This window comes from Poecile atricapillus, chromosome 7 (assembly GCF_030490865.1).
Source record: "Poecile atricapillus isolate bPoeAtr1 chromosome 7, bPoeAtr1.hap1, whole genome shotgun sequence".
Taxonomy (NCBI): Eukaryota; Metazoa; Chordata; class Aves; order Passeriformes; family Paridae; genus Poecile; species Poecile atricapillus.
Window position 1 is genome coordinate 17,526,503 of NC_081255.1, and position 25,540 is coordinate 17,552,042.

General features: G+C 36.2%; 1 protein-coding gene across 1 annotated transcript in view; it reads right to left on the minus strand.

Annotated features, from left to right (window-relative positions):
* Positions 1 to 1,110: 1,110 nt before the first annotated feature.
* Positions 1,111 to 25,540, minus strand: part of RPAP2 (RNA polymerase II associated protein 2) — a 35,973-nt gene continuing 11,543 nt past the window's right edge. The window contains exons 11-12 of the mRNA XM_058842884.1: positions 19,630 to 19,698; positions 1,111 to 2,331 (exon numbers count right to left, since the gene is read on the minus strand). Coding sequence (XP_058698867.1) covers positions 2,193 to 2,331; positions 19,630 to 19,698 — 208 coding nt within the window. The 3' untranslated portion in view covers positions 1,111 to 2,192. The remainder of the gene's footprint in view (positions 2,332 to 19,629; positions 19,699 to 25,540) is intronic.

Consider the following 25,540-nt stretch of genomic DNA (forward strand, 5'->3'; position numbering starts at 1 on the left):
ATAACTATTAAAAAAAAAAAAAAAAAAAATCACACCACTAAACTGACAGGAAGTGTAAAAACTTTCCAAATGAGAGCCATCAAAGCTGATGAAACACCATCACATTTGGTATGATATACATTTGTAATGCCTTCTAGGTGTACTCTGTATGACAGAACTGTTGTGAAGCAATCTTTGTGCCCCAAGGTAAACATGCATGGAACAGGATAATGGCTTACTCAGTATGTACTAGGTAAAAATAGAAATTTAGTCAACTTCCAAAATCAGAAGTGAATAGATATAAATTCAAGGTTTAAGTTCTGCTCAGAGTATCATACCTATTACTCAGTCTTCTATAGTTTATGTTTTGGTGAGGTCTTGACTCTTCTCTCCATATGTATCAAGTAAACTTTTTCCATCATGGTACAAAACCAATGTAACTTCTATCCAGTAATTCTTATAAATTTTGTATCAGACACACTGAACATAATGGGTATTTTCCCTACTGCATAGTTAGAAAAATGCATAGCTGTGACTATGCATTAAAGGTTATCCTAAGTCTAAATCATTGCTTTTACAACTTACACTGAATGTAACTTCCCATTATAATGAAAGTTTGGAAAAGTTAAGCATCTCCTAAATAAAGTCTACTGCACAATGAAGCTTCCACGGCAAAGCTGCATTAGCTTCTGTATGTCAGGGGTAATCTACACATTTACTCTGATTCTCATGAAGGAACTACACAGCAGTGAACTAGTTAAGTGTAGAGTGCCTTTCTGGTTTCCAATTACAGAAGCAAACCAAAGGAATAAAGTTTGGTTTTTTAAATGGAGTGGATGTGTAGGAGCCCTGGTAAGGCTTGCCTCAGCCTTAACTAGTGCTGGCATTTGCTGCAGACTAAGCACTGTCAGTTACTTCTTCTCAAGGCTCTCAAAATACTGCCTATGAACTGAGAACTATGCATAAAAATATTATTGAATCATTAAGAATTACTAGTGACTAGTTTTAAAGTGAAATTTATAATCAGTTAGTGACAGAAGCAATTCCAAACACACTCAGCCTAAATAACACAATTCTTTGAAATGAAATGACAATTGAAAGCAAAAAAATTTTTAGTTAATATATATTTTGAAAGTCCAAATTAGTAACAACTAGAGTCTGTTTAAAAATAGCTTTTACACAAGTTCAAAGACCACCCCTTTTCTTAGAAGTAGCAAGACAAATAGGCTATGAATCAGACATTTTTGTGTACTGTTGTCATCATTCTTAAAGGTTCCTGCTCCACATATGAGGGCAACTGGAAAAAACGTCAGCAGCACTGCTCTTAACATCGGAGGCTCGCACGCTTTTTTCCCCCCTCTTTCCCTGATCCCTGTAGACAAACCTTGAGTGGAAGTTTCCAAACCAAGAAAAAACAAACCAATCCAAATTCCTTTCTACTGCTTTTACACATTTTTCAGATGATCCATATTTTAACTTGTCCTCATACCTTGAACAACTGCGGTTAGTCAGCTTCTTCATGAGACTTCAAAATTCTTACCCATAGGAAGGAAATGAAAAAGCAGAAATGCAAGTACTACAATTCATACTAAATTTAATTTTTCATTTGAAGAAGCTCAAACAACTGAAGGTGCTCTTTTGTTCTCTGTACAACTATTTCAGGTAGTAAGAAATGCTAAGATGATCATGTTATTCTTTGGGGAACAAAGGAGTGAGATCAGTAATGATACTATAATGCTACATTCATTGAATCAGTTGAGTATGATCAACATAAGCAAGGTATTTGCTCTTAAATTTTTTGGCCTACCTGGAATAAAAAATGTAATCTCAACATTATGCAAAAACTGAACATAACAATTTTATTGTAATAATTAAAAGTTTGAGTCTTTGCCACACGGATTTTTATTTTTTTTTAATAAATTATGGTAGCAAAAATTCCTCTCAAAATTGCAGTAAACCAACCATACATTATCAAAAGATTAATGTGATAAGTAAGCAGCTGGCATTTACTGTAAGTAACAAAATGATGACACTCATTTCCATACCATACATATTTCTTTACTTTAAAATGTGCTTCACACATTTTCTGCTCCAGCTGATACAATCTGTAGTTACTGTACGTACTTACAAAATGCTGAAAATTAAACTCGTGGTTAACCAGTTTGGTTTTAAGACACACAATGTAGCTTAATGTTGACTGACCATTCAAGTTGTCAGTCCATTCTAAATATTCTCGTTAAACTTTCCAGATCTTCATTTTTGAAATGCAGTTCTTCCAGTAATGTGGTCAGGAACTGTGTGTACATTGGGCTTGTCTGAGTATTCTTGAGAAGTGGAGTTGTTTGTGACAATCTGGAAAAAACCCAAACATATTTCATACAGTAAAGCAAATTTAAGTAGCAGATATTAAAAAGCAAAGCTTGTGAGTTCAAACAAGTGTATTGAAGAAAAGCAGTTTATAATGTCACATCTGATTAATTACAGTATATAAAAGACTGTACATATGATATACAATATGAACTGTACCAAAATCTGATTTTTTATTAGTATGTGGTAAATAATAAAAAACTAATTAGAAAAAATGAGAGTAGTTTGTACGCCTCTAATAATTTGTACATAGATGTTATATAATGTAGACACATGTCAGAATGAACAAAGTGCAGAACAGACAATTACACATATAAAAGGAAGGATCCCAGTCATTATTTCTTTCTTTACCAAAAACTCCTGAACAGTCACACAGTAAAAGTTATAAAGTTCTTCATATGACTAAAATATAAGAGATATAAAATTCCTCAGTTGGAAGGAGCTACCACTATGCAGATCACCTACATATAAAATATCTACATGCAGATGAGGTGAAATATTGAGTTGTTTGTTTTCATTTTCCCTTTAATTTATCTGAATATATTTTTATCCTGAAGTTCTTCCTTTTTCTCCTAATTCTATTGCAAAATATCGCAAAGGTAGTAACAGCTGAATCTACTTCCTAAACACAAATATTAAAAAAAAAATCATTAATTAACAAAATCAAGTATGAAAGCTTATGCTGAATGTTAAGAAATTTGTTAAGATTACTGACAAGATCACTTAACAAGAACTTCTATCCCAGCAAGTGTTACTTTGACTCAAATACTGTAGATAAACAGCACCACTGACACCATACACAAAATAATTATTCTAGAATACATCTGTGCAATGACATACTTTCAATAAGAAATTCAAGACAGTCTACACTTTCCTAAAACTTCCCAGCTCAGGAAGTGTTGAAGTGAGTAACAACTGAGATCAATCTCCCTGCAGTCACTAGTATTAAGACCATCTCCAGTTGAAGAAAGCTGCATATGAGAGAAGATTCTTTTAAATTAAGCAAAAAGAGTGATAAAACACAAAGGACCTTACAGAACATAGTAAATAAGAATCCCTTAATAAAAGAAATAAATTTACCCAACAAAATTAATGAAAAAAATTATTTTAACTTTTAATGAGTTAAATTTACTTCCCATTTCTTTCTGGGTTCCATTTCAGTATGTATATTTAGCTAAATAGTTCAGCTTGTGATTTTTGGCCTGCGGCCGCAGGGTTCTGTAGCGCCCTTGGCGGAGAAGGGAACAGAGTTGTTTCTTTCCCGGCAGGAGGCTCCGGGATTCCTCCCCGGGCAGGGCAGGCAGAAGGGAGGGAGGGAGGCTCTGCCAGGGGCTGCTTTATCCGCAGGGAGCATGGCAAGGGCTCACAGGGGATCAGAGCGACCACCGCAGCTTGTCTGGAGATGGGGATAGTGCGAGGAAGCCTAGGAAATGCATTTCTACTTGTCTTCAGTTCACCCTTCTCAGAATTATGCAGGTTGTATATGAAAAAAAACTGGTGGCAGAAAAGTCATGACTTCCTGAGTGCTGGTGTGAGGTAGCTGTAGCACTGTAAACCATTCTCCTGGCCATGATGTAGATTTACGTGCATTTTTATCTGAATTTTCTCAGTCCTGCCATGGGCTTAAGAGGTTATTAACAAGGACACTGTTTTTCAAAAAGAGCAGAAGGCTTGTGCAGTTTCAAGGAATACTCTAAAACCAAAATATTTATTACCATGAAGCTCACATGTTTGTTTGGTTTTTTTTTGGAACTGCAGTTGGTGATATATTTACATAATTTCATGAATTACAAGCATGTCCTAAATGTCCAACGTTGTTTAAGACACAATATTTAAAGAGTAGCTGTTACAGCTTACACCAAAAAAGAAAGAAAAAGGTATTGCTGTTTTCAGAGAAGTTGCCAGGCATTAAATATTGAGAAATGGAAGTTAAAAACAAATTTTAGACATGGATCAATTTTTTTTTTCTTTCCTGAACTTTGTTTTAAAACTAATTAAGCTACTGATGGTCTCCGATAAGCAAGATACTAAATCAACAAGTACTTTCAGGAAAGCAAGTTCATAGCAATTAGTTAAAATTTACATCTTGATGGGGCAACATGTTAAACATTTCCAAATATATACAAAAACACTTTTCTCTTGGAAGACTGTGTCCATTTGACCTTTAAATGATGCTTTAACTTGTCATTTGAAAAGCAGTTATCATTGAGTACTCTCCTAGTTTCAGGTGGTTGTTGCAGCAGAAGCAGAAGCTTTTGTCTGGGAAAGAAGCAAGCACAAGTTGCTGGTTTGCATGGAGTGGTAAGTTACATGCTCGAAGTGACACTGGCCCAATGTATATTTGAGGTACTGCGCAAGACAGTATTGAGGGACTGCTTAACTGAATTAAACCTTAATTGTATGCAAACAAGCCAGAACAGCATTTGGGATCAGTATCTTCAAGTCACAGAAAATTACAATGATCTTATCTCTCAAGAAACTACGATGACTAATTCAATTTAATGACACACAGGATTTCAGTTCAAGGATTGTAAAATTCCCTTGAAAGTCTGCAGCATCTTCTACAGATGTAGAATATAAACAGGAAATAGGATACTTGGGACCACAATAATAACAACGGGCTAGTGCACCAGTGGAAAGAAATATAAATTTTGCTTTTCTAGTACCTCTTTCACATGTTGCAGCATTAATCTGGAACTATTATGAATACTTTTCTTTAATGAATAAATCAAAAATAAGAAAAGCTGAAGGGTTAATTGATTTTAAAATAACTATCTACTGAAGTACACAAATGTAAATGTTACAGTCCAAAATTACACACCTATTCTTCAAAGGCTTGCCTTCAGTAAAAATGTTGTAAAAGGAAATGTTCATGCTCAGATCATGGAAAAGTAGTATATCAGACTTGATGAGAGTGTCGTTTCCTGCACACCCACTTACACCATATGGTAAACAGGCATTCGTAACGTTTAAAAAGTGTTGAAAATGTCAAACAGTATCTGATTGATAAAATTTGTATCTGCTGGCTATTCCACATATGTTGTATGTTCAAGAAAAAAAACAAAACAAAACACTAAAGTGAAATTCATGTGAAGGATAATCAATTATTATCAAGCTATTACAGGACATCTGGCTACCACAAAATGTTTACATAATTTCAGTGCTTCAGCTCAAGACCCAAACTTTCTACAGATCAGTTGCCTTACAAAAACATTTGGCAAGTATATTTAGGAGTTATTTCAATCAGTTATTATATCAATTATTTTTAGAAATAAGTTTCATTGGTAGGGCGTAAAATTTGTTCTTTGATTTATGCATGCTTTAACAAAGACAGCTGAATACATTCAGAAAAGATGTAACTTTTACGTAGTTAAAAGCATTAACTGGCATTTGCTATCCAGGGGTAAGAATATTCCTTCTAAAAACCCAAGCCAGTTGTCCAGTACCATCCTTCCCTCAGCCACTGGATCTCAGAGAAAGCTTTCTGGACTTTCTGTTTAGATAAATTCTGTGATTCCCTTTGAAAAAGTTAAAAATTGCCAAAGCCACCTGTAACTGTATTACCAGTCAATTACTGCTTTCTGAAACCAACCCCTGAGAACAGGGTAAAAATACAACCCACGTAAGAGTTGGGTTCCTTTTGCACTCCTCAAAATTGGTCACTTAAAATTATACATAAATTGATGAGGATTTAAGTGCACATAAATTGCCCCAATATCATGGAAAGCACTTTTACACTCATGAAGAAAAGCCATATGCTAATTCTCAGAAGACTAATAATAAGCTTCTCCTAGAAAAACATAAGCATTGCCAGTCTTCCTGATTTTTTTCCTAGTGTTAGAAGCTTGAAAAAGTAAAAGCTGCTGGTTGTGGCAGAAGCAACGGATCCAAACACAAGTTTTTAAGTCCCTTACCTTGTCTGACATGATTGGAACTTGAACAAGAACAAAAGTATAAGAGAAAATGATGGAACAGGCAAACACTACCTCTTTTTCCCGAGTAAGCTTTGGAAAATAAGTTATCTTTCTGCCAGTTACAGCTATTTAAGCACTGTGAATAAGACTCTTAACATAACCACCACAACATAGGGGGCTGGATTTTTTATTCTCTGTTTCTTTCTACCTTTTGTTTTAGTCACTTAAGACTTAATTTCTTAATATCATCATAACCAGGATGGTTGATAACTAGTTTTTTATCAGAATGATGGAGTTGAACTAATGAATGATCACAAAGTTTCCTTAACACTGTTTCAGAACACAGAAATGAAGCAAGAGGTGGCAGCACTACAGGCAGCATTTTTCCCACTTCCCCAACAAAACCACAGACACAGACTACTGCATATGTGCTACAAGAGTGCCAGCAAAGCTCTGACCAACAGACTTGCTCCAGCTATAACCATGCAGATAACCATGCCATTCTGAAGGGCAGGGGTGTTTGGTTTTGTGAGGGTTTTTTTTAACACTCCAAATATATTTGCACTACTCTTATGTTACAGATTTGATGGGCTTAGCAATGCAATAAAAATGGTACTAATCAGAAATGCCTTTCTTTTAATATAGCAGTTTTATAGAATACACTTTTAGATTCCATTTTAGTTATGTTCATTTTAACGAAGTCTTCAACACAATTGATTAAACAAAAGCAAATGTTTTAAGACAACTGGCTAGACTGAGTCAATCCAGCAAGTGTTACACATCAGCAATAAAACTCAGTGAATTGGATGTGCATTGCAGCCCACAGACCATCTGCCTGTACATACAACTGTAGTGCTGCCGTGTACCAATCACTTATAATAGTGCTTCAGTTGATGAGGTGAATTCCCAACACTTGCTGCCTTTATCCATTTCATGAATCCCTACCCAAAGGCACTCAGACATTTGGACAGTGAAAACTGAAACCATCACTGTAATTCTGCTTGTTCTTCACAACACACTGGCTGCTTGCTTGATTTGAGGTAGAAGCTCTCACTTCCAGTATCTCACTAGATACAGTACACTTGTCTAGGGACTGCAATTTTGTTAGTAAATTATCTTAAATCCCAAAGCATGGTGCATCCATCAGGCCAAAGTTAGTATTGGACAGAAAGCTGATCTGAAGCACAACATGAGTCTAGCTGTAAGATAAATATGCAAAATCAGGGAGCTTAAAAAAAATATTAACTTTGGTGTAATTAAGTGGTTACATTTAAATTACTATGTTTAAACATATGCTCAGAAATTAGAAAATTAACAGCCTCAGCTTATGTAATTTAGCTGTTATGTTCACAGTTGCAGTGAAAAAAACCCAAAATCCTACTTGTTTCTTGTAACCTTAGTTTGAGCATGATTTGAAAAACTCAACATTAAAAAACCCCAAAGCCTTAAAAGCAAAAGGCTGTCTCCAGAGTGAACAATTTCCATTAGAACGCATTAATATTTGACAGACAATCTTGAACTGGAAACACTAACTTACAAACAAGATGCAAAAGTATTTAAATATATCTTTGGAATTGAGTCTTTTAAATTAAACTCTACTAGTACTGTGAAAAAAGTAATTATTGTCAGTGTCACTTGCAACTGTGCAATTAAAGTAGTCTCTAGTTTGGGGCCTTTTGTTACCATATCCAGTCAAAGAGGAAACTGGCGTTCAGGGGCAGTTTTCTGTAATCTCCTCCAATATATTTCTGTATTATACTTTCTTAATGAAAGACAAAACACTCTACTAAAGCCCACAGTATTGAACAGCAGTAACTGACAGAAGTAAACAGGCAATTTTCTAACTGAGATAAAAAAGCCGCTTCTGGTCTAGTTTTAAATATAGCCTGAAGATCCTATTCTCATCATAAAGACAAGAATTTTGTAACTGAAGTGCAACTTATGTTTTATTTATTATTTAACTTCCTTTCATTATTGTGTACTGACTTGTCCACAGAATCCAGCACAGGCACTTTAATCCTCTGATGGCAACAGAAACTAAATTATTCATGCTTTAAAATTTTTGTCCACTACATTTAAATCAATGCTACCAACAGTGATTCAAAACCAGTGGCTGGAATTCCTATATAATCCAAGTATACAGCAAAAATTAAGGTTCATTCAAAACCTAATTTTGTTAATTATTTCCACTACCTTCACTTCTTCCTATGCAGCTTCTACAAGTCCCTTCAATAAATGTTCTTTGATACATATTTATGAATCATATACATATATAGTTGAACAAAATATACTTTTACTTCATGTAAAGTTTTTTTTTCATATATGTCCGGACACAAGTCAACTTCCATTCCCTTTTAATGGGGCCAACATTTCACTTGTGGTGTAGCCAGATGGGTAACACCAAGAGTAAAACGAAAGTCTTTCTACAGTAGCAGGGGTTAGCTAGGCATTTGATGGAAATGCTTGCTATCAACTGAAGAAAAAAAGACAATGGATCTACTTTTCTTTCTTTCTTTCCTTCTTACCCCACCCTCTCCTCCCAATGAGTTATTTGTATCCAAACAGGCAACTGGCACTTGAGAGAAGAGGCTGGGGCACAGCAAAAGCTGCAGCAGCCCAAAGCCCAGCACTGCCAGGACAGTGGGCAGGGACTCGGGCAGGCCCTGGGGCGCAGGCTGTGCGGCACAGCTCCCTCATGTCACACCATGCTCTCCTCACAAGGGCCTTGGAAGCTCAGTGGACATTTGCAAAATATTTTGCAGGTTCTGTTCTAACATTCCATATGAGCAGTCATTCCTTGTCCTTCCCTTCGTATGAGAGTTCAACTTTTGTTTTTCCATTAAGCTGCATAAGGAAATTTTTTGAAGACATTTAAATGTTTCAACCAAACTATGCAGGACGTAAGAGCTGAGGCCACAGACTTAGAGCTACCTTATCAGCTACAGAAACTGTTAATTTAATATGGATTTAAGAAAATGCAAATGTTCTGGATCTTTGGGTTTTTTTTTAACCTAACAAACAAACAATTTGCATGAATATCACTATGTGTTTATGACACTTTCTTCTTCTCCCTTGAAAATTAAGGATTACTCCATTAGCTGCTGTTATAAATAACAAACAGCTGTATATCTACAAAGATCCTGCAATGAAAAAATTTACAGTAACGCTGCACTGATACAGAAAGGCACAGAAAAGGAAAAACCTCAAGTAAATTCAGACTGTCCTCAAAATATTTTAACTTCTGTAAGATAGATGCCCACTGACTTTTAATGAAGGACAAGTAAAAACTTTTTCATATATATAAAAAAATTTCTATCATTAGGCCGGTAATTTATTTTACAAGCAAAGTAAAGGTGTAATGCAAAGGAACACCCAAAAGAATGTGTTAAAAAAACTCACAGTGACATTTCATCAAATGATGGTATAATTCAGTGCAGCTGTTTGGTGCTATTTGTATAAGATCTGTACAGATCCTGTACTTGCAGGCAACATGCCTTAGAATGCAAATTCTATGGACAATTAACCAAAATAAAATTTAAAATGCCTCAAAAATTAGCTAAGCATCTGAAACTTTCAGTTCACATAATTCATACTATTTTGCCACAACACAATTAATTATATAATACAACTCTTCTCAGAAAGTAACTACAAAATGCCATTTCTTACTATTCCCATATTTCAGCTCCCTGTGACTGACCAATAGCACATAAACACAATAGCAACAACATCTATTCAGTTGAGATAAAATTCAGAAAGTTGCTTTGTACATCTATTTTAAACTTTGCAATTGCTCAGCACTGTGTTTTCTCATACAGCATCACTCGTACAATGTTCCCTCTGAGCAAGTGTGTTGCCTTATATATGCACACAGAACAGAGTTCCCTCAGCAGTTGTCAGGGAAAGGAATTACACATGTTAGAACATGCAGCAGGTGGGAAATGACATCACATTGCCTTCAAGAATTTTCTAGCATTATGCTTATCCTGTAACACGAAGCACTTGGCTTTATTAGGTACTCTGTGACTGCAGTTTTTGAGACAGCCAATACTCTGGAAGAATTTTACTAATAACAATGGGAGTGACCCATGACTCCTTTAAAGCCACAATAATAACATGGAATGGTTCTATTTGCCTCTTATAGTGATATTTCAGAACTCTATTTTTAAAGACTTAGTAGTTTTTAAATTACTACCAAGACTGCCATCAACAGAAATACAATATATGTCTGGCAGAAAACAATCACTTAGGCAATTATATACAAAACAGAACTTCCAGATTTCTTTGACAGTGGATTAAGAATACCTTGAGCCAGGCAAGAAGACTAAGGAAGCATCAACACCAGCTCAATAACATCTACAGTTTCTTATCCAGAGTTCTCTTCTACAAAGTCTGGTGAATCAGACTTTGTTTCACTATTTTGTAGAACAGATGCTGCAGTATGGTTTTCTAAAAAACAAATGGAGCATGGCACACGTCTATGTTACCATATTCCAAAAGATGACTATGCTAGTTCACAGACACAAAGCATGTATGCCATTTTAAGCCCTTGCATTCATGCAGGGATTTGTTCCATAAACTTTTAATTTAGCTTACTTATCAGCAAAATGGCAAGGCAAAAAAAAGTTCCCAATATGAACCCAGAAGAAATCACTATCAGCTGTTTCTCCCTAACAAATCTAAGTTTCTTATGTACACATTTCAAGGACACACTTTGTTTAAAAAAGCTTCATTTATTTGAAGCCTGTTTCCTGCTAACCAGCTGACAGATCAAAGGTACTTCTCAGTTTGATTATTTATTCCCATTTTCCCCTCTTAATTTAGTCAGAATTTTAAATCTAGTACATTTAAAATTAATTTTAAAATTGATCCTATCATCCTTTTCAGTCTTCTTTTCCTTTTTACGTTTCACAAGGTGTTCCTGTGACACCTCTTAAATAATGGAATCTATGCCACTGAAGTATCTGGATTAACTAGCTACATGAAATTAAGCACAGGTATAAGTCTTGGATTAAAGAATGCTAAAATGTAAGCTTTTGAGAACCTGAACCTCTTAAGTACTTTGTAAAATACACACCTTTGTATGAATTATTGTGCACATTCAGTGGAACAATTTAATACCTAAAAAATGCATTTATATTCAAACCTGATACATTTTATGAATTAAACTTTGTTTTATATATCTCCATTTTTGCAAGTGCTGAACTTCATTCTTCCACATATGGATATTCCTATCAACTCATTACCTTAGTGACACGTAAGAAGACAAAAGAATTCAAAGAAGACAGAATATACTGATTTACAGTAAGTTACAACAGCTACAATGCAATAATGCTTAGGTAAATAATGTCAATACTCGACTTTATAAAACGTACTCACCTGTGCTCAGTTACTAGGGAAACAAAGATCATAAAATTAATCATAGTTTATTTTCACAACTTTTTAATATTATAGCTTGATTACAGTCCAGTATACAGATTAAGCATCTGGAATAATGCAGCTGAGTAAAGAAACATGCTAGGAATAGCCTTGCTTGCACTGTGTACAAATTTTTTTTATTCAGAAGTTAAATGTAACGACCTGAACACTTTTCTACTTGCCTTTCTCAGTTTTGAAAAGAAATGCCAGTGTGGTTTTGGACCTCTCAAAATTAGGTTCTTAGAAATCCCTGAAAGTTATGGATTCTTAAGCATCTTTTCCCAGAAATAACAGCACACAGTAGGTTTAAACAAACAAACCAAGACAAAAAAACCCCAAACCCTTTTCCTGATTATTTCCTAATCTACTACTGGCTTGATGATCTCTAGTAAATCACTTTTCTACCCTCAATCTCAATCTTACCAGCTCTGCAGCAGATGAGCACCATTAACACTGATTTGTGAAAATAAACTGAACTAAACATATGTCCAAAACCTGCAGAATGTATGATGAGGTTTGGAACAAATATAAAGGGCCAGACAAATCCCAACTATTCTTTAACTTTTGAAAAAACCCTAGAACCTCATCTCAGAAATACTGAGTTTTATGATGAATTAATTAGATCTATTCCCTGTCTTCTTGAGACATTCAGATGGACAGAAGGTAGAAGCGAGAGTGAAATGTGCATTTCTGGGGAACATAGGCTGTAAGTGTTGGCATCTCAAGCCTCTGAATAACCAAGCATCTGTGCTTTTTGCACTGATGCTGGGTTTGCACCTATAGTATGCAATTACACATATACGCTTTGCAGTTTCTGCAATAAGCTTCTACATGCTGATTGGTTATGTTTGCTACCAGCCAATTAAAGTACACTTTTCCTGGTGGGGAGGAATGGGAAGTCAACATGTATACTGCTGTAGACATTATTGTTCTAGATTCTTTTTATTGTGCCAGGCAAAATTTTATGAAGATATGATAATGTTTACTTATGCAACATTCTGTTAAATCGACTGGTTGTAGTCTTCTTATCCCTGGTATTTATTTTAATTATGCACATGTAAAAAGAGCCACCTGCCCTGATGCTTGGATTGTCTGTAAATTTTGAGAGCTCTATCATAGCCCACTGTCTAGAGGAACACTTTATACATCATCTTCAGGTGATACACATTCCCTTCCTTCCTTCCTTCCTTCCTTCCTTCCTTCCTTCCTTCCTTCCTTCCTTCCTTCCTTCCTTCCTTCCTTCCTTCCTTCCTTCCTTCCTTCCTTCCTTCCTTCCTTCCTTCCTTCCTTCCTTCCTTCCTTCCTTCCTTCCTTCCTTCCCTTCCTTCCCTTCCTTCCCTTCCTTCCCTTCCTTCCTCCCTTTCCCTCCCTCCCCGTTCATTATACACTTCACAGAAAAAATATTGTCTATCGTGTCAAGACTGACATTTTCAACAGCAATATGACAAAGGAAATTAGAATCTTTGGAATGAAATATTGCCTTTCTAGATACCCTTACTGATTACTGTTGTAAGGTTTTACATTCCAAAATCTGCATCAAGCACCATAAGAGAGGAATGATTAGATCTTCAAACAATACTGCTCTTTTATGGGGATTTTTTTACTAAGTTTTTCTGTTATAGTGGTTCCAGAAGAGTTAAGGAATACAGTACTTCTACTTTGGACACAATTTATTTCAGTGCTAAAGAAAAACAGGACACACCATTCAGCCTACTAGAGGTAACATTATGACTACCTGCATGGAACCAAACACATTAATCCAGAATCCATGCTCAGAACTCTGCTGGTACAAAATACCTGGGGATCACATGACAGGAAGCTATACTAGCCTTTCCAGTGATGTGCATCTCTTTCTTTTGTTTCAGAAACAAGCCAAATTAACACAGATTTCTGTCTTACAATGAAGTCTCCTGTTAGTCAGAAACACTGCTTGTATATACATATCCTCACTTAAGTAGGCTGTTCTTTACAAAGTTAACAAAGATAAAAATAAAATTCTGAATATAAAAGATTCAAGTGTGTGCCAGTCATGTTTTCCTTTTAACAGATGGGTAGTGTTTAATGATAAAAAAAAGTCTGCATTGAATGTATTAAGATTAATTATTAATGAGCAAACAAGTATATTTTCATAGGGCTATAGTTGCAGGATTCAGTTGAAACATGAACATTTCAGTTTGCTCAGTGGATGAAGTTAAAATACATTTAGTTTAAAACTAAGTCTAGGGCAGCTGTTAATGGGAATTACTAATGTCTTGCACCACTAGTTCAGAGCTGTCTGTATTACTACTACTGTACTTTTTCTGTACAACGATTCCATGCTACTGTACTACTTACGACAAAACTTCCAAAAAGCAAAGCACTGATTATGGAAGGAGAAAAAACATGAACAGAAGAAATCTTCTATAAGTATACTTTCTAAAGAAATGTCACTTTAAAACAGTTAACTCTCTGGGCAGTTTTTCCATCTGCTTGATCACAGTTGTGGCATAAAGTTCAATGGGACATGAACGCCACTGACCAAGTCAGCTCCCCAGTGAGTCAACACACTGAAGCAGCCTTCTGAAATCTAGCATGCTGTGTCAGAGTTTGAAACACAAGTGGCAACAACTCACTCACACAAAAGGCTAAAATGAAGCGTCAGATAAAAGTACTTTCCCTACTACCATATTCTTAAATCACAAGTATATTTGGAATATAAAGTTGGTAACAGACTGAAGCAGATCACCCCAAATAATGTTTCACATAAAAATATTTCTAGATTCTAACAAAAAGATTTGTCAGAACACTACCACGAAGGACAATTTATAGCTGGTGATGCACTTTGCAGACCAGATCTGCTGGTTGTGCATGATGTCAGTCTGAATACCCACACACACAGCTGCTGGGAACATGCAGATTTTGATCTCTTGGAGGGATTTCCAAGACACTTGGCAGACAGCCATGCCCCTGCTCTTCCCTTGCACTGGGCAGCAGAGCTGGCAGGTGCAGAGATGACAGCTTTCTGAGCCAAGCCTCCTAACTCCATGCAGCAGGAGTCCAGGACACTGTGTGTGCTAAGGCTCCACTCCTGCTGACAAAGCCAAGCTCTGGCACTGTGAAGCGGAATTAACTATCCCGGACTCAGAGAGTTTGTGCTGGGCATACATGAAAGTTACACAGCATATCCAAATGTCCCATTTAGAAGGCTACCCATGAGAATACCAGCATGGAAAGGACTGCAGCTGTATGGGCTGCAATGAAATTCACAGTGTCACTTCCTGTGTAACATCACTGCAGCAATAGTGGGGGGGGTTTGTTCCAGGAGAAACACCTTGGAAACTGTTAGGGTTTCTTCTATTTCTCCCTTATGAAAGAAGAAGATATTTAATTATTTTTAAAGTTAACACTTACTAATATCCCAATTAACAACACTGAAATCCCTCATGGTAGTGTTCTGTGTAATGTTTCCTAAATAATACTGGAACATGCCAGAAGAAACTAAGATAATATTGGTCATGTCCATGATATGCCAAATAAGCAGCTTCAAGTTTGCTTAGAAACTGCTGATAAGTAAGCAAGCTCAATAGAAAAAACTGCTTAAAATACTTAAGAACTGCTTAACAGAAAATCTATTTGAATTCACACTTACCAAATGACAGCCTAAAATTAAGAAAAAAGGGAAGAAAATTTTTAATGCATTAAGACAAAGCTGCCTTTTCTCTATTTCACACAATAATAGAACTCTACAGATAAACACAACACTATAACCACATTCAAATGCTTTTGTAAAAATACTCTTTGGATTCTTGGTCCTGCAAGCTCAGCTCTGTTTCAAAATAGGAAACAATTATATTTCTAGGTTAATGATAAATTATTTTTCTCAGCTGAAACCTGGAACAAAACTTCCATCATCAGACATGCTAAATAAAATATCATCCAGCTGACTTGTACGTGGTTTCTGTAGGAAAAAGTAACTCTGCAAGTCTGATTCATATCCTATATGTATTAGTACATTAGATTCACATATTTCAAACATTCACACACTTTCAGATAAGAACACAGTAGTGATATCAGAAACATCTAAATTCCTCTTAAAATGATTTAGAAATGTCAGTGCTGAGCAATAGATGTGCCCTCGTGTGCAGAGTAAAAATACATACTTGAACCCAAGATTCTCCAGTTCCTGAACTGTTATCTCCAAGAGAGTAAACCTCTAGAGTACATCTCCACATGACACATTTATCTAAAGTGGCTGCACACATATAATGACGGCTTTTGTTCAGTGATCATAGTCATTTTGAGTTTGTTTAAATACTGCAGCCAAATGCTTATAAACTAATCCCAGAACATTTTGAAATGCTTCAAAGCTTTTAGCAGGGGAACCTCTTGCATAGGCTTGGCAGATGAAGCTGACCACAGTTCACTGGAAGCAGCCGGCTCAGATAAGTAAGATGAAAGCAGACATTTCCTGAAAATATCTTGAAAGCTTTCCATTAGTCTGTGCCAGGGGTATACACTAAAAACAGAAGTGCCCATGCTTGTGTAGCAACCAATCTTCCCACTGCTTTCTCCATTCTTTCTTGAACTACTGTATTTATATCTATTTATCTGCTTCATTTGGTATCTTGTGAAGTTCCTTGGCAGAAAAAGACGCAACTTCTGCATTCTTGTTTACAATACATTATAAAGCAGCTATTACTAGAACAAAAAAATTCTATTTAACATACTAAATAATGTAACAGGAAGAAAACAAAATCTACCAATGCCAAAATTACTACAAATTACAAATAAGTAAGATATTTGATGTCCAGATAATTTTAAGAGTCACCCACCCCACGACAGGCAAGAATACCACTGTTTGAACATAAATCTCTGGCTGTCCAAGTGCACTCTAACAAGGTCAATTCAGCATTGCTGAATGTGCTATATTCATAGGAATGCCTCAGGCTAGATTTTCCATAAAGGTAGAGACTGGCTGTGTTCATATTCTTTACAATAATTTGACTGAATAAATACAACTGTTCACTAGGAACATGAAATACTCCACTGTTGAAATCTCCAACATTTTATACTTTGAGACATGCCACATTGTCCAGTTCCAGGCACTTTATTTTAATGAATGAGAAGCCCAGGTTTCTTTAGTAGTCAGTAGACTTAAGGGCACATAAGCACTTTCAGCAGCTTTTCAAGGACCTGCAGACTATGAAGTGCACCTAGGGTGTAATTTAAGCACCAAAATTAGATATTAATGATATCCATCATGGTGTATCCTACAAAGAGTTAATATGCACACTCAAACGAAGAGAGGAGAGCATGATCACACTATAATACACTAGAATTCAATACAGCAGTAATGCTAACAGTTATTCTGTCCAGTATCTTATCACAAAAAGTGCTGGGGCACTCTGAAAGTGCACTGTGAAATTAAGTACACCAAGTCCTCAGCACACGTTAGCCATGTATGTTTGAGGAAGTGGTGAGCCACAACATTGATGCACAAAATAGGGTGCAAGCGAAGTCCAACAGTTGCTACTCGAAACAAAACAACCTTGCCCCCCTTAATAAAAAAACCCCAAACTTCAAGTCTTAAGATTTTTTTTGAGGTATACCTTAGATTTTTTTTTGAGGCATGCTCACTCTGCTTTCTGCAATCCCTGCACCCTGGGATACCTATAGTGTGGTCTGACACCCACCTGGGAAGAGGAAGCATTATCCTCTACCAGGGTGTTGCTTATGCAGCTTTACTGGTTAGTGTTGGCAGTAAAATGGTCGTCCTATGTCTGAAACCAGGTCAAGACCTGTGAATAAATGTGAAAGTGTAACTGAAGCTACTAAAGACCCACTCTGACTCAGGCCCCACACAACTCTATGATCTAAATAACATTAGATGTGCTACAATGTGCATAATGTCCCAGTACATTAAGGAAGAACACTTAAATAGGGTGTAATTCTTTTTATGAGCATTATTAGCAATATATGACAGGCTCCTTGGCAGTCTGCAGGAAGTGAGAAAGGGCCTAAGTGAGGACCTGTGAGGGGTTGTCCAGGTTCTCAGTAACCTTTCCCTGCACAGTCCTGGCTTCCACTAAATACTCAAGCTTGATTAGAATTTCCAAATAATTAAATGTTCTACTTTCATCTTTCTGGAAATAATGCAACATGCATCATGTTATTAGAGGAATCTGAACACTCATTCTTATCCCACCTACATTCTTCCACATTCTCTCCTAAGAGGCAGCTGAGAGTTGTTAAAAATCGCAAGATCATGAACTTGCAAGAAGCTTACAATAAGCAGAAAGCAGCAGAGGTTTTATTTATTATTTCACTAATATTATAAATAAAATCTCATTTTTATGATCAAATATAATTAATTTCTTTAGGGATGGACTTTTAATAAGTAAAGGTAAAAGAGACTTGGTTCTGTGCTTATACTGACTGCTACCAGGACTACCTACTACTTGTATAACATTCTAAAGCAGCTGTAAAACAATCATTACTTATGTAAACATTTACAGCTCATCATACGCAGAGACATATTTTAACTTCTGATCAAAAAGAGACACCATTGCCTTAACTGTACAGAAACGACTTGAAAAATTAATAAGATCTGTTTCACAAATTACCAATTCAACCAGAAGAATATATAGTAAAAATGACAAAAGATTTGTTCTTATAGTTGATAAAAAATTTATGCCAAGGCATTCAAGTAAAGTTACTTTCTGTGTTCTGATTTAATGAATCATTTGAGCGGTATCTGGCTGGGTGACACAGATGTAAGGCTCGCTGAAGCCTGCTCTAATGCCTGCTGGTACCGTCTTCCTTGGGACAGCAGAGCCAGAACAATGTGTCAGACTCAAGTAATATCAAGGAAAGTAAGTGCAGTGCTGGGCATGCCATGAGGCTGGCCCACAATACTTCCTGACCTGTGAATGTCTGTAAGTACCTCTCTGTCCTACAGGCTCCAGTGACCCAGGAAGCCCAAAAGCAGCAGCAGCAGCGCAGTAATGAACAGACTCTGGAATAAAGATTTTTGCAATCTCGTAATTCAAGCTCAAGACATACAAAGATTGGTTGATGGTTTAACCCTAATGGAAGGTAGAGCCTGATGCTGTGAAACCACCAGTGATTTCTTAAACATTTAACATTAGATAAGGTTTGTGTCTCTAACTTCAGAAATGTACATGAATTTTCAAAATACAAATTAAGGAACTCGATGCATACGAATAAAGCTTTTATAGATCATGTTTCTGTGAAGAAGTTTACTGAAAGACACTGTAATACAATCATGTTTTCCATTAGGGAAATCATTGTAAAGAATTTTATCCTACATTAAGTAAAACACTTCTAAGGACTGTAGGTAAGGTAGTATTGTAATCTTAACCCACAAAACTAATCTTCATAAAAATAAAATACTGGGTTCAAATATTCCTTGGAAGGAATTCTCCTGCTAAAAGAGATTTCCCCTCTGAAAGAAGTTGGCTAGAATACTTGTATCTATTTAGAAGCATACATATCTTTATAGAAGTAATTTGAGTTCAATCATAGAAGTGAAACATTTTAAGAAATTAGAAACAAAATAAGAAATGAAAAGCCTAACAGTTATGCTAAATCCAAATAATACAGTATACATGTCACTTTGCCCTACTGTCAGAGAGGGAAGAATGTATGTCAGCAGCAAATGGAAAAGGGTGAATTATACTCTTACTTCATCCTGCAAGGCCTCTTTAAAATCCCTTAGAGCTTAGCTTTTCTTTTTTTTAACATAAGTGTGTCCACTGATAACATTTGATGCAAGGGGGACAATTCTGTTTCGTCATGAAAATTTTGTTTGTTTGCCTGAAAAAAATTATTTTTGTTAATTCCATAGTTAGTTCCATGAAATCTTTATTTTCTTTTACCTGAAAAATTACATCTTGTTCCAATAGGCTAATAAGACAGTTGCACATAAGAATATTTGACATTTAAGGGTACTTACACAGATAGCAAAACAATAGCAATGAGAGTCCATTCAGGCATTTTGTGAATAATATTTCTGTTTGTTAACCTGAAAGATAATTTTAAAAAGATCAGTATATTTTATAGTAAAAGTAAGCAGATTTTAACAGCTGAATTTTAAGTCTACCATTAATACACTGAATTACAAAGAAGCAATTACAGCTGTAACTGAGCAATTCACCAGCTCTCAAGCTTCTATCATCCTCTAATGGAGGAACTGCAGAATTTCCAATGTCCCCCTTTTTTTATATGGAAGTGGGATGGGGAAGACCGAACAGAAGCTATTTTTTTAATTTGCTCACAAATAGTCCTGGCTGTTCTGAGGGCCCAGCTGTCACACATACTGGGAAATTCTCCAGAACTACACACAGGTTTCTGAAAAGATGTACCTTCTTACACTTAGTTTCCCTCCTGTTGGCTTCAGATCCAGATTTGCTGTAAAAGCTGATGTGGACAGACTGAATTTTATATGGTGGCAGTGACAATCCTCTGATGATTCTTGTTTTTAAAATGGAAATCCAGAATTCTAACTTATGCAATGGGAGCAAGAGCAAATATAAGAGCCATATAAATATAAATGAGGTGTGAATAAAGAACCACATGGGTGTTCAACTAAAGTGCTGCCGCTGCACTGAATACCAGCTGACCCCTTTGGCTGAACTGCCTAAAAAACCCGATCTGCTTTGAGTCAAGTACTAATCTGTGCTAAAACAATTCATCTGTGAGCTGCTGTCTCAATTTAGGCATGGCCCTTGGTGTTCAAAACAAGCAATTTCATGGAGAAGTCACAGTCAAAAATGAAGTTGTGCCTACACAGGCACCCAAAAGAGCCAGCAGAATTAAATTTATTCAGGATGGTGGCACCATCCAACAGATAAACTGAAGGCCAAGTGCCTCCCCTATGTTTGCTTCCTTCTTGCTTTCAGTTTCCCTTCCATGACCTTGTATAAATTCAGATCCAGAATGAAGATACCCTGTCACTCATACTCACTCCTATAGGCACTGCTGAAGATAGCTCATTTTCAGCAAGCTCCTATCTGGTAACGAATTCAAATTCAGGGTTTTCTTCCTCAGTAAGATTACTTTATGAAAAAAAAATAAAATAATTTTGGCAAGTATATAGTTACCCAAAACCCCCACAAAAGGCTAAAATTTGAGAATGCAGAAGTATTTGTACTTGTCATTGATAAATTCTAATAAGAAATTCCTCAAAATTATATTCAAAATGGTCATTAAAAATGTAGTTATCAGTAAGATATTTTATAGTATTTTTTTGCATTTCTCTATTTCAGAAAGATATTAAAAATTAATAAAATAAATTTGTAACGATCAAAGCAATATTATCCCATTTTTGTCCTCAAATCTCCCAGTCTTCAAACCAAAATAAGATATTGAAGCAATAATTACTCAAGTAGTGTTTCAACAATCTGAGTTTTGTCCAATTATGGAAGTAAAAACAATGTTTTGCACTACAAACAAAGAATTGTCACATCAAACAGAACCAACAGTTCTGGCAAATAATTATTGTATTTGTTATAAAAAAGTTAATTTTAGCAATTATTATTTGAAATAGCTAATGAATTTAGCTGGCAACAAAGTTTATACCTGATAAACTGTTACACTTTTCTGGCATTTTTCTAGAATAAGAGACAAAACAAAGGCTGAACATCTTAACACTGATGAGAGTGATAAACACTACCAAGAAATGCCTGATGGAATCATCTTGACAGGCAATTCATATGTAACATTCCAGTTAATCTGTTATGATGAGACACAATGAAAGAGACAGCTCCAAGCCACCTGGGGAAACTCTGTCAAATAGAAAAAGTAGCTTTATTTCAATGCTTTACAAGGAGTTATTATTGATTACAGCACAGGAAGGTGTCATTCTTGTACGCAAACTGAGAGATGCAGTTATTTGTGTCAATTAACTCTTACTCAATGTTAGTATTGATTGGCAAGGTCTGAACACTAGTCATTGCCATCAATATGCTATTTCTGAAGGAGGCAGTCAAAAGACACAGATAACCAGCAGGACACAGCGGTATGGATCTGCTGATGTACTACAGTCACTGCACTGGATGAACAGTCAGGCTTCTGCAATTGAGTAACCTCTCAGTACAACACCTGTTCCAAAACACTTGTGCAGCTGGAAAAAAAAACCATTTCAGAGAGATCAGAGTAAAGCAAGCAACCTACAGGTGTGAAGCCTTAAATAATAAGGAGCAATGGAAGGGCAGTTACTTTCAAACAAGCTCTGTGTCAACATCAAGGCTTCTGAAGAGCAAAGCTTTCAGAAAACAGGGAACTGCAGGGCCTTTGTAAAAATGGTTCATTAACTCTTTGTCTTGCCTCTAGTCAAAGCTGTTATTTCTGAACAATCCATGAAAGACATCACTAGATTTCTGTATGCTAAAACTGTACAAAACTTTGTGTGTGTGATTTGAGTTTTGCAGTGAAATCTTTTCTGTTAAAGAGTTTGGCCAAATTCTCCCTCACCTACCTAGAGAAAGAAAACAATTTGCAACTTCCCAAAATGGAATGTGGCCACTTTCTTGGCCTGTGTAGGGCAGGATACACAAGCTAGGAAAGTTGGATGATCCCAAATAGCTGTGTGGGTTGCTTAGTTGCTGGTTTGTGGGTCTTGTGGTTCACTCCAGCAAGACACGATGCAGCCACCCAGCAGGACTCCCACTCCGTGAGGGAGCCTGATGGAGCACATGGGTCCAAGTGGCAGAAGCTCCCAGGGTAAAGGACTGAAGAGTAAAATGCATAAACATTCCGTCCCAAACAACCTCCTCATAACTGACTAGTACCCAGCCTGCAAAGCAAGGGAACTCCAATAGGGAAATTGGAATCCAGAGTAAATAAAAACAGTAAACCCAGCATCTTTGCAAACATAGCAGCCCCCGCTTCCTACATCCAGATTCCCAGGTATGGGCATACATAACTGCAGTTCAAAGAATCTGCCCATTCTATAAATCAGGAAACTGACTTCATGGGATTATGACACAAAGTCTTGACTTTAAGGGACCTCAGATACCTCTATTTTTTTCCAAAACTTGCACTAATATGAGTGAAGTTTAACTAACCCAGGGCAGCACAGGCAAATACTGAAGCATATATCGTTTCTCTTTAAGTTTCAACTAGACCAATTTAACCATAAAAGACAGCTTTTCTACCTCCTGGAAAACAGCAAAGTATTTACATACTGTAATATCATTCAGTTTGATGACAACCAGCAAAAATAAGTTACTATTTAGCTTTAGGCTTCCTTTGAAAGAAGCCTAATTACTTGAGAAAAAGTGATTAGCATCCTGATACTCCCCTATTTCCACACAGAACTTTGTCTACGACCAAGTACTATTGATTGACTTGAAACCCCGAATTTAAAATTCCACTTAACAAGGGTAATAGGTAAAAGAGGTATTAATAAATGTATATACCAAGTAACATATATTCATGATACATACTTAAAAGCTGAAAGACTGTCTTGGACACACGATAAAACCAAGGTGTAACAAGAAGTCTTGAACATATCTCACAGATTCATTGGTAGAGTTCAATGTCAATGATAAGTTCCATAATGGGAATTAAAATACTCGCAACTATAAAATACAGAGGGAATCCTATTTTTAAAACAAAGTATTATGCCTTGAAAAAATCCAACCACACAGTCAAAATCATTTATCCTTGATTTATATATAAGAAGCTAATTTTCTCTTGATCTTTTAACAAAGTGCCCATACACACTCTGGAGAATTATTTGACATCTCAGTTTTCGTAACAAAAGCTTACAGGCACTGAGGGACTTTGTTTGGGAAGAGCTCTAACCATTCTAAAATGTCTCTTGAGATCTCTCTAGTGTGTTTCTTAGCAGTGGTGATTGAATAAAATGCTGCCCAAAGGAGGCTGAACTGCAAGTGTTCCTTTAAAAACCAATGGAGCTGAAAATTGTTGCTTAGCTCACCACATGCTCTTTTTACCCTTCTTCAACTAAGCTCTTACTACAGCCATGTGTTTTATCTACTACCCTCTTTGGCAAGCTCTTCAGCCTGAAATATCTTCAGTACAAAAAGCAGGAAAGAGCACGAGCATTTATCAGTGCTCCTCCATCATCATTAAACATTTGAACCACATTAACAAAGAAAGTAACATTTGAATTTCTATATCCTGTAAACGCAAATACTGTTATTTATTCCAAGTCTCCCTGCCAAAGTATTCAATCCAAAGCTTAGGAGACTACTAATTTTAAATAAACTTAAACCTACATACCAAGCTGGAGAATCAAGTTTATGCCTTCATCTTAATACTCATGAGCTAACTCTTGTGTACCAACAGACCCTTCCGCATCAGTTATGCAAGACAAAAAAAAAGGGCCCAAAGGTTTTTATTGCTTCTCTATTTCCTGTACTTTTGTATTATTTTGCTATCAGTGACAACAAAACTCCAGTTATTTTGAGATATATATTAAGGCTTTTAAAATTCTTGTATAGTGCCCACAAATGTCTTTATCCCCCATCCAGAATCCTGAATTTCTAAGCAACTGATCTGGAATCCTCAGAATAAGAGAACCCCAAGAAGTTGCTACCATTACCTTCAACTTACTTCCTAACAAAAAACCCACAAAAATAAACTCACGAAGTGTTATCTAGAAGATCACATCAGATTAGGGGAGACCTTCAAATTATGATGAATTACTGCTACATGGACCAGGTATTGGGTTAAAGCCCAAATAAATTTTATTTGGTTCTATTCTGTAAGCCCACAAGTGTGTGTGTGTATATATAAACATATACATGTTTAGAAGTCTATTTTGTTTTCAAGCCTAATTTGCTATAAACCACTGAAAACTTTATATTCATGCCCCATTGTCTCTGAATAGCAAAAATTATTTAAAATAGAAGCTCTCTTTTTGAGAACCTCCAAGCCTTCTTAGATAATCAATTATAAAAAAGTAGTTTGAAAGACACCAAATGTAGTTTCTCCAGTTTTATCAGTCCATAAGCTAAAGTAACTATTAAGCACTTAAACTGCAGAGAAACAAAACTGTTTTAAGAAAAAAGATCTTACTCAAACAATAGGTATCTATACACTATGCAAAAAATATTTTCACTGTTTTCAGTGACGTTGTTAAAATACAATGTGAATCAGAACTTAAAAGACTGCAATCACAGAATCAAATTCAAATAGTATCAATGTTTTTATTTAAAAGAGATCATGCTTATAGTTACCAGAAAGGGAGAATTTTCCACACTAAGAAATCTTGCACAGACATCTGTGTTTTAGTGGTGTCCTTCCAGACAGGTGGTAAATCATAAGGAATCAGGTAGAGCTGGGTGTCTATTCACCAAAGCCTAGATTCCTAGTGGCAAATGCTACATGAACAAGTTTTGGAACATTTACATGGAAATCTCATGCAGGTTGAGGATGTGGGAAGGACATTTCAAGAGTGGCAGTGTACACACAGTCAGCAACTGCTGTTGCTCGTTTTCTGACAACACTTGAGGATGCAGGACACAATCCAGGTCCAGGTTATAAGAGCTGTCTCCCAAAGAAAACTTAAAAATATTCAGGGAGGTTACCATTCTGTTTTCCCTCCTTTATCTCACTGTTTCCAAATACTGTCTTTAGTACTACTGACTGAAGCAGAAGCTTCACCCGTGGTGATAAAAGTGCCCACTAGATCTACTTCCCTTTGAAATCAAGAACAAGACAGATCCAACTGACTGACTCTAGAAGTTAGTGGTAAAAATTACTAACCAGATTAAAACCATTTAGCCCAGCTGCAGGGAGCCAGAGCAAAAGAAAGGGACAGATCTCAGAAACTCATGCTTAATAGGAGGTGACGAGGTAGCAGAACCTTTAAAAGACTCACCAGCATCCTCCAG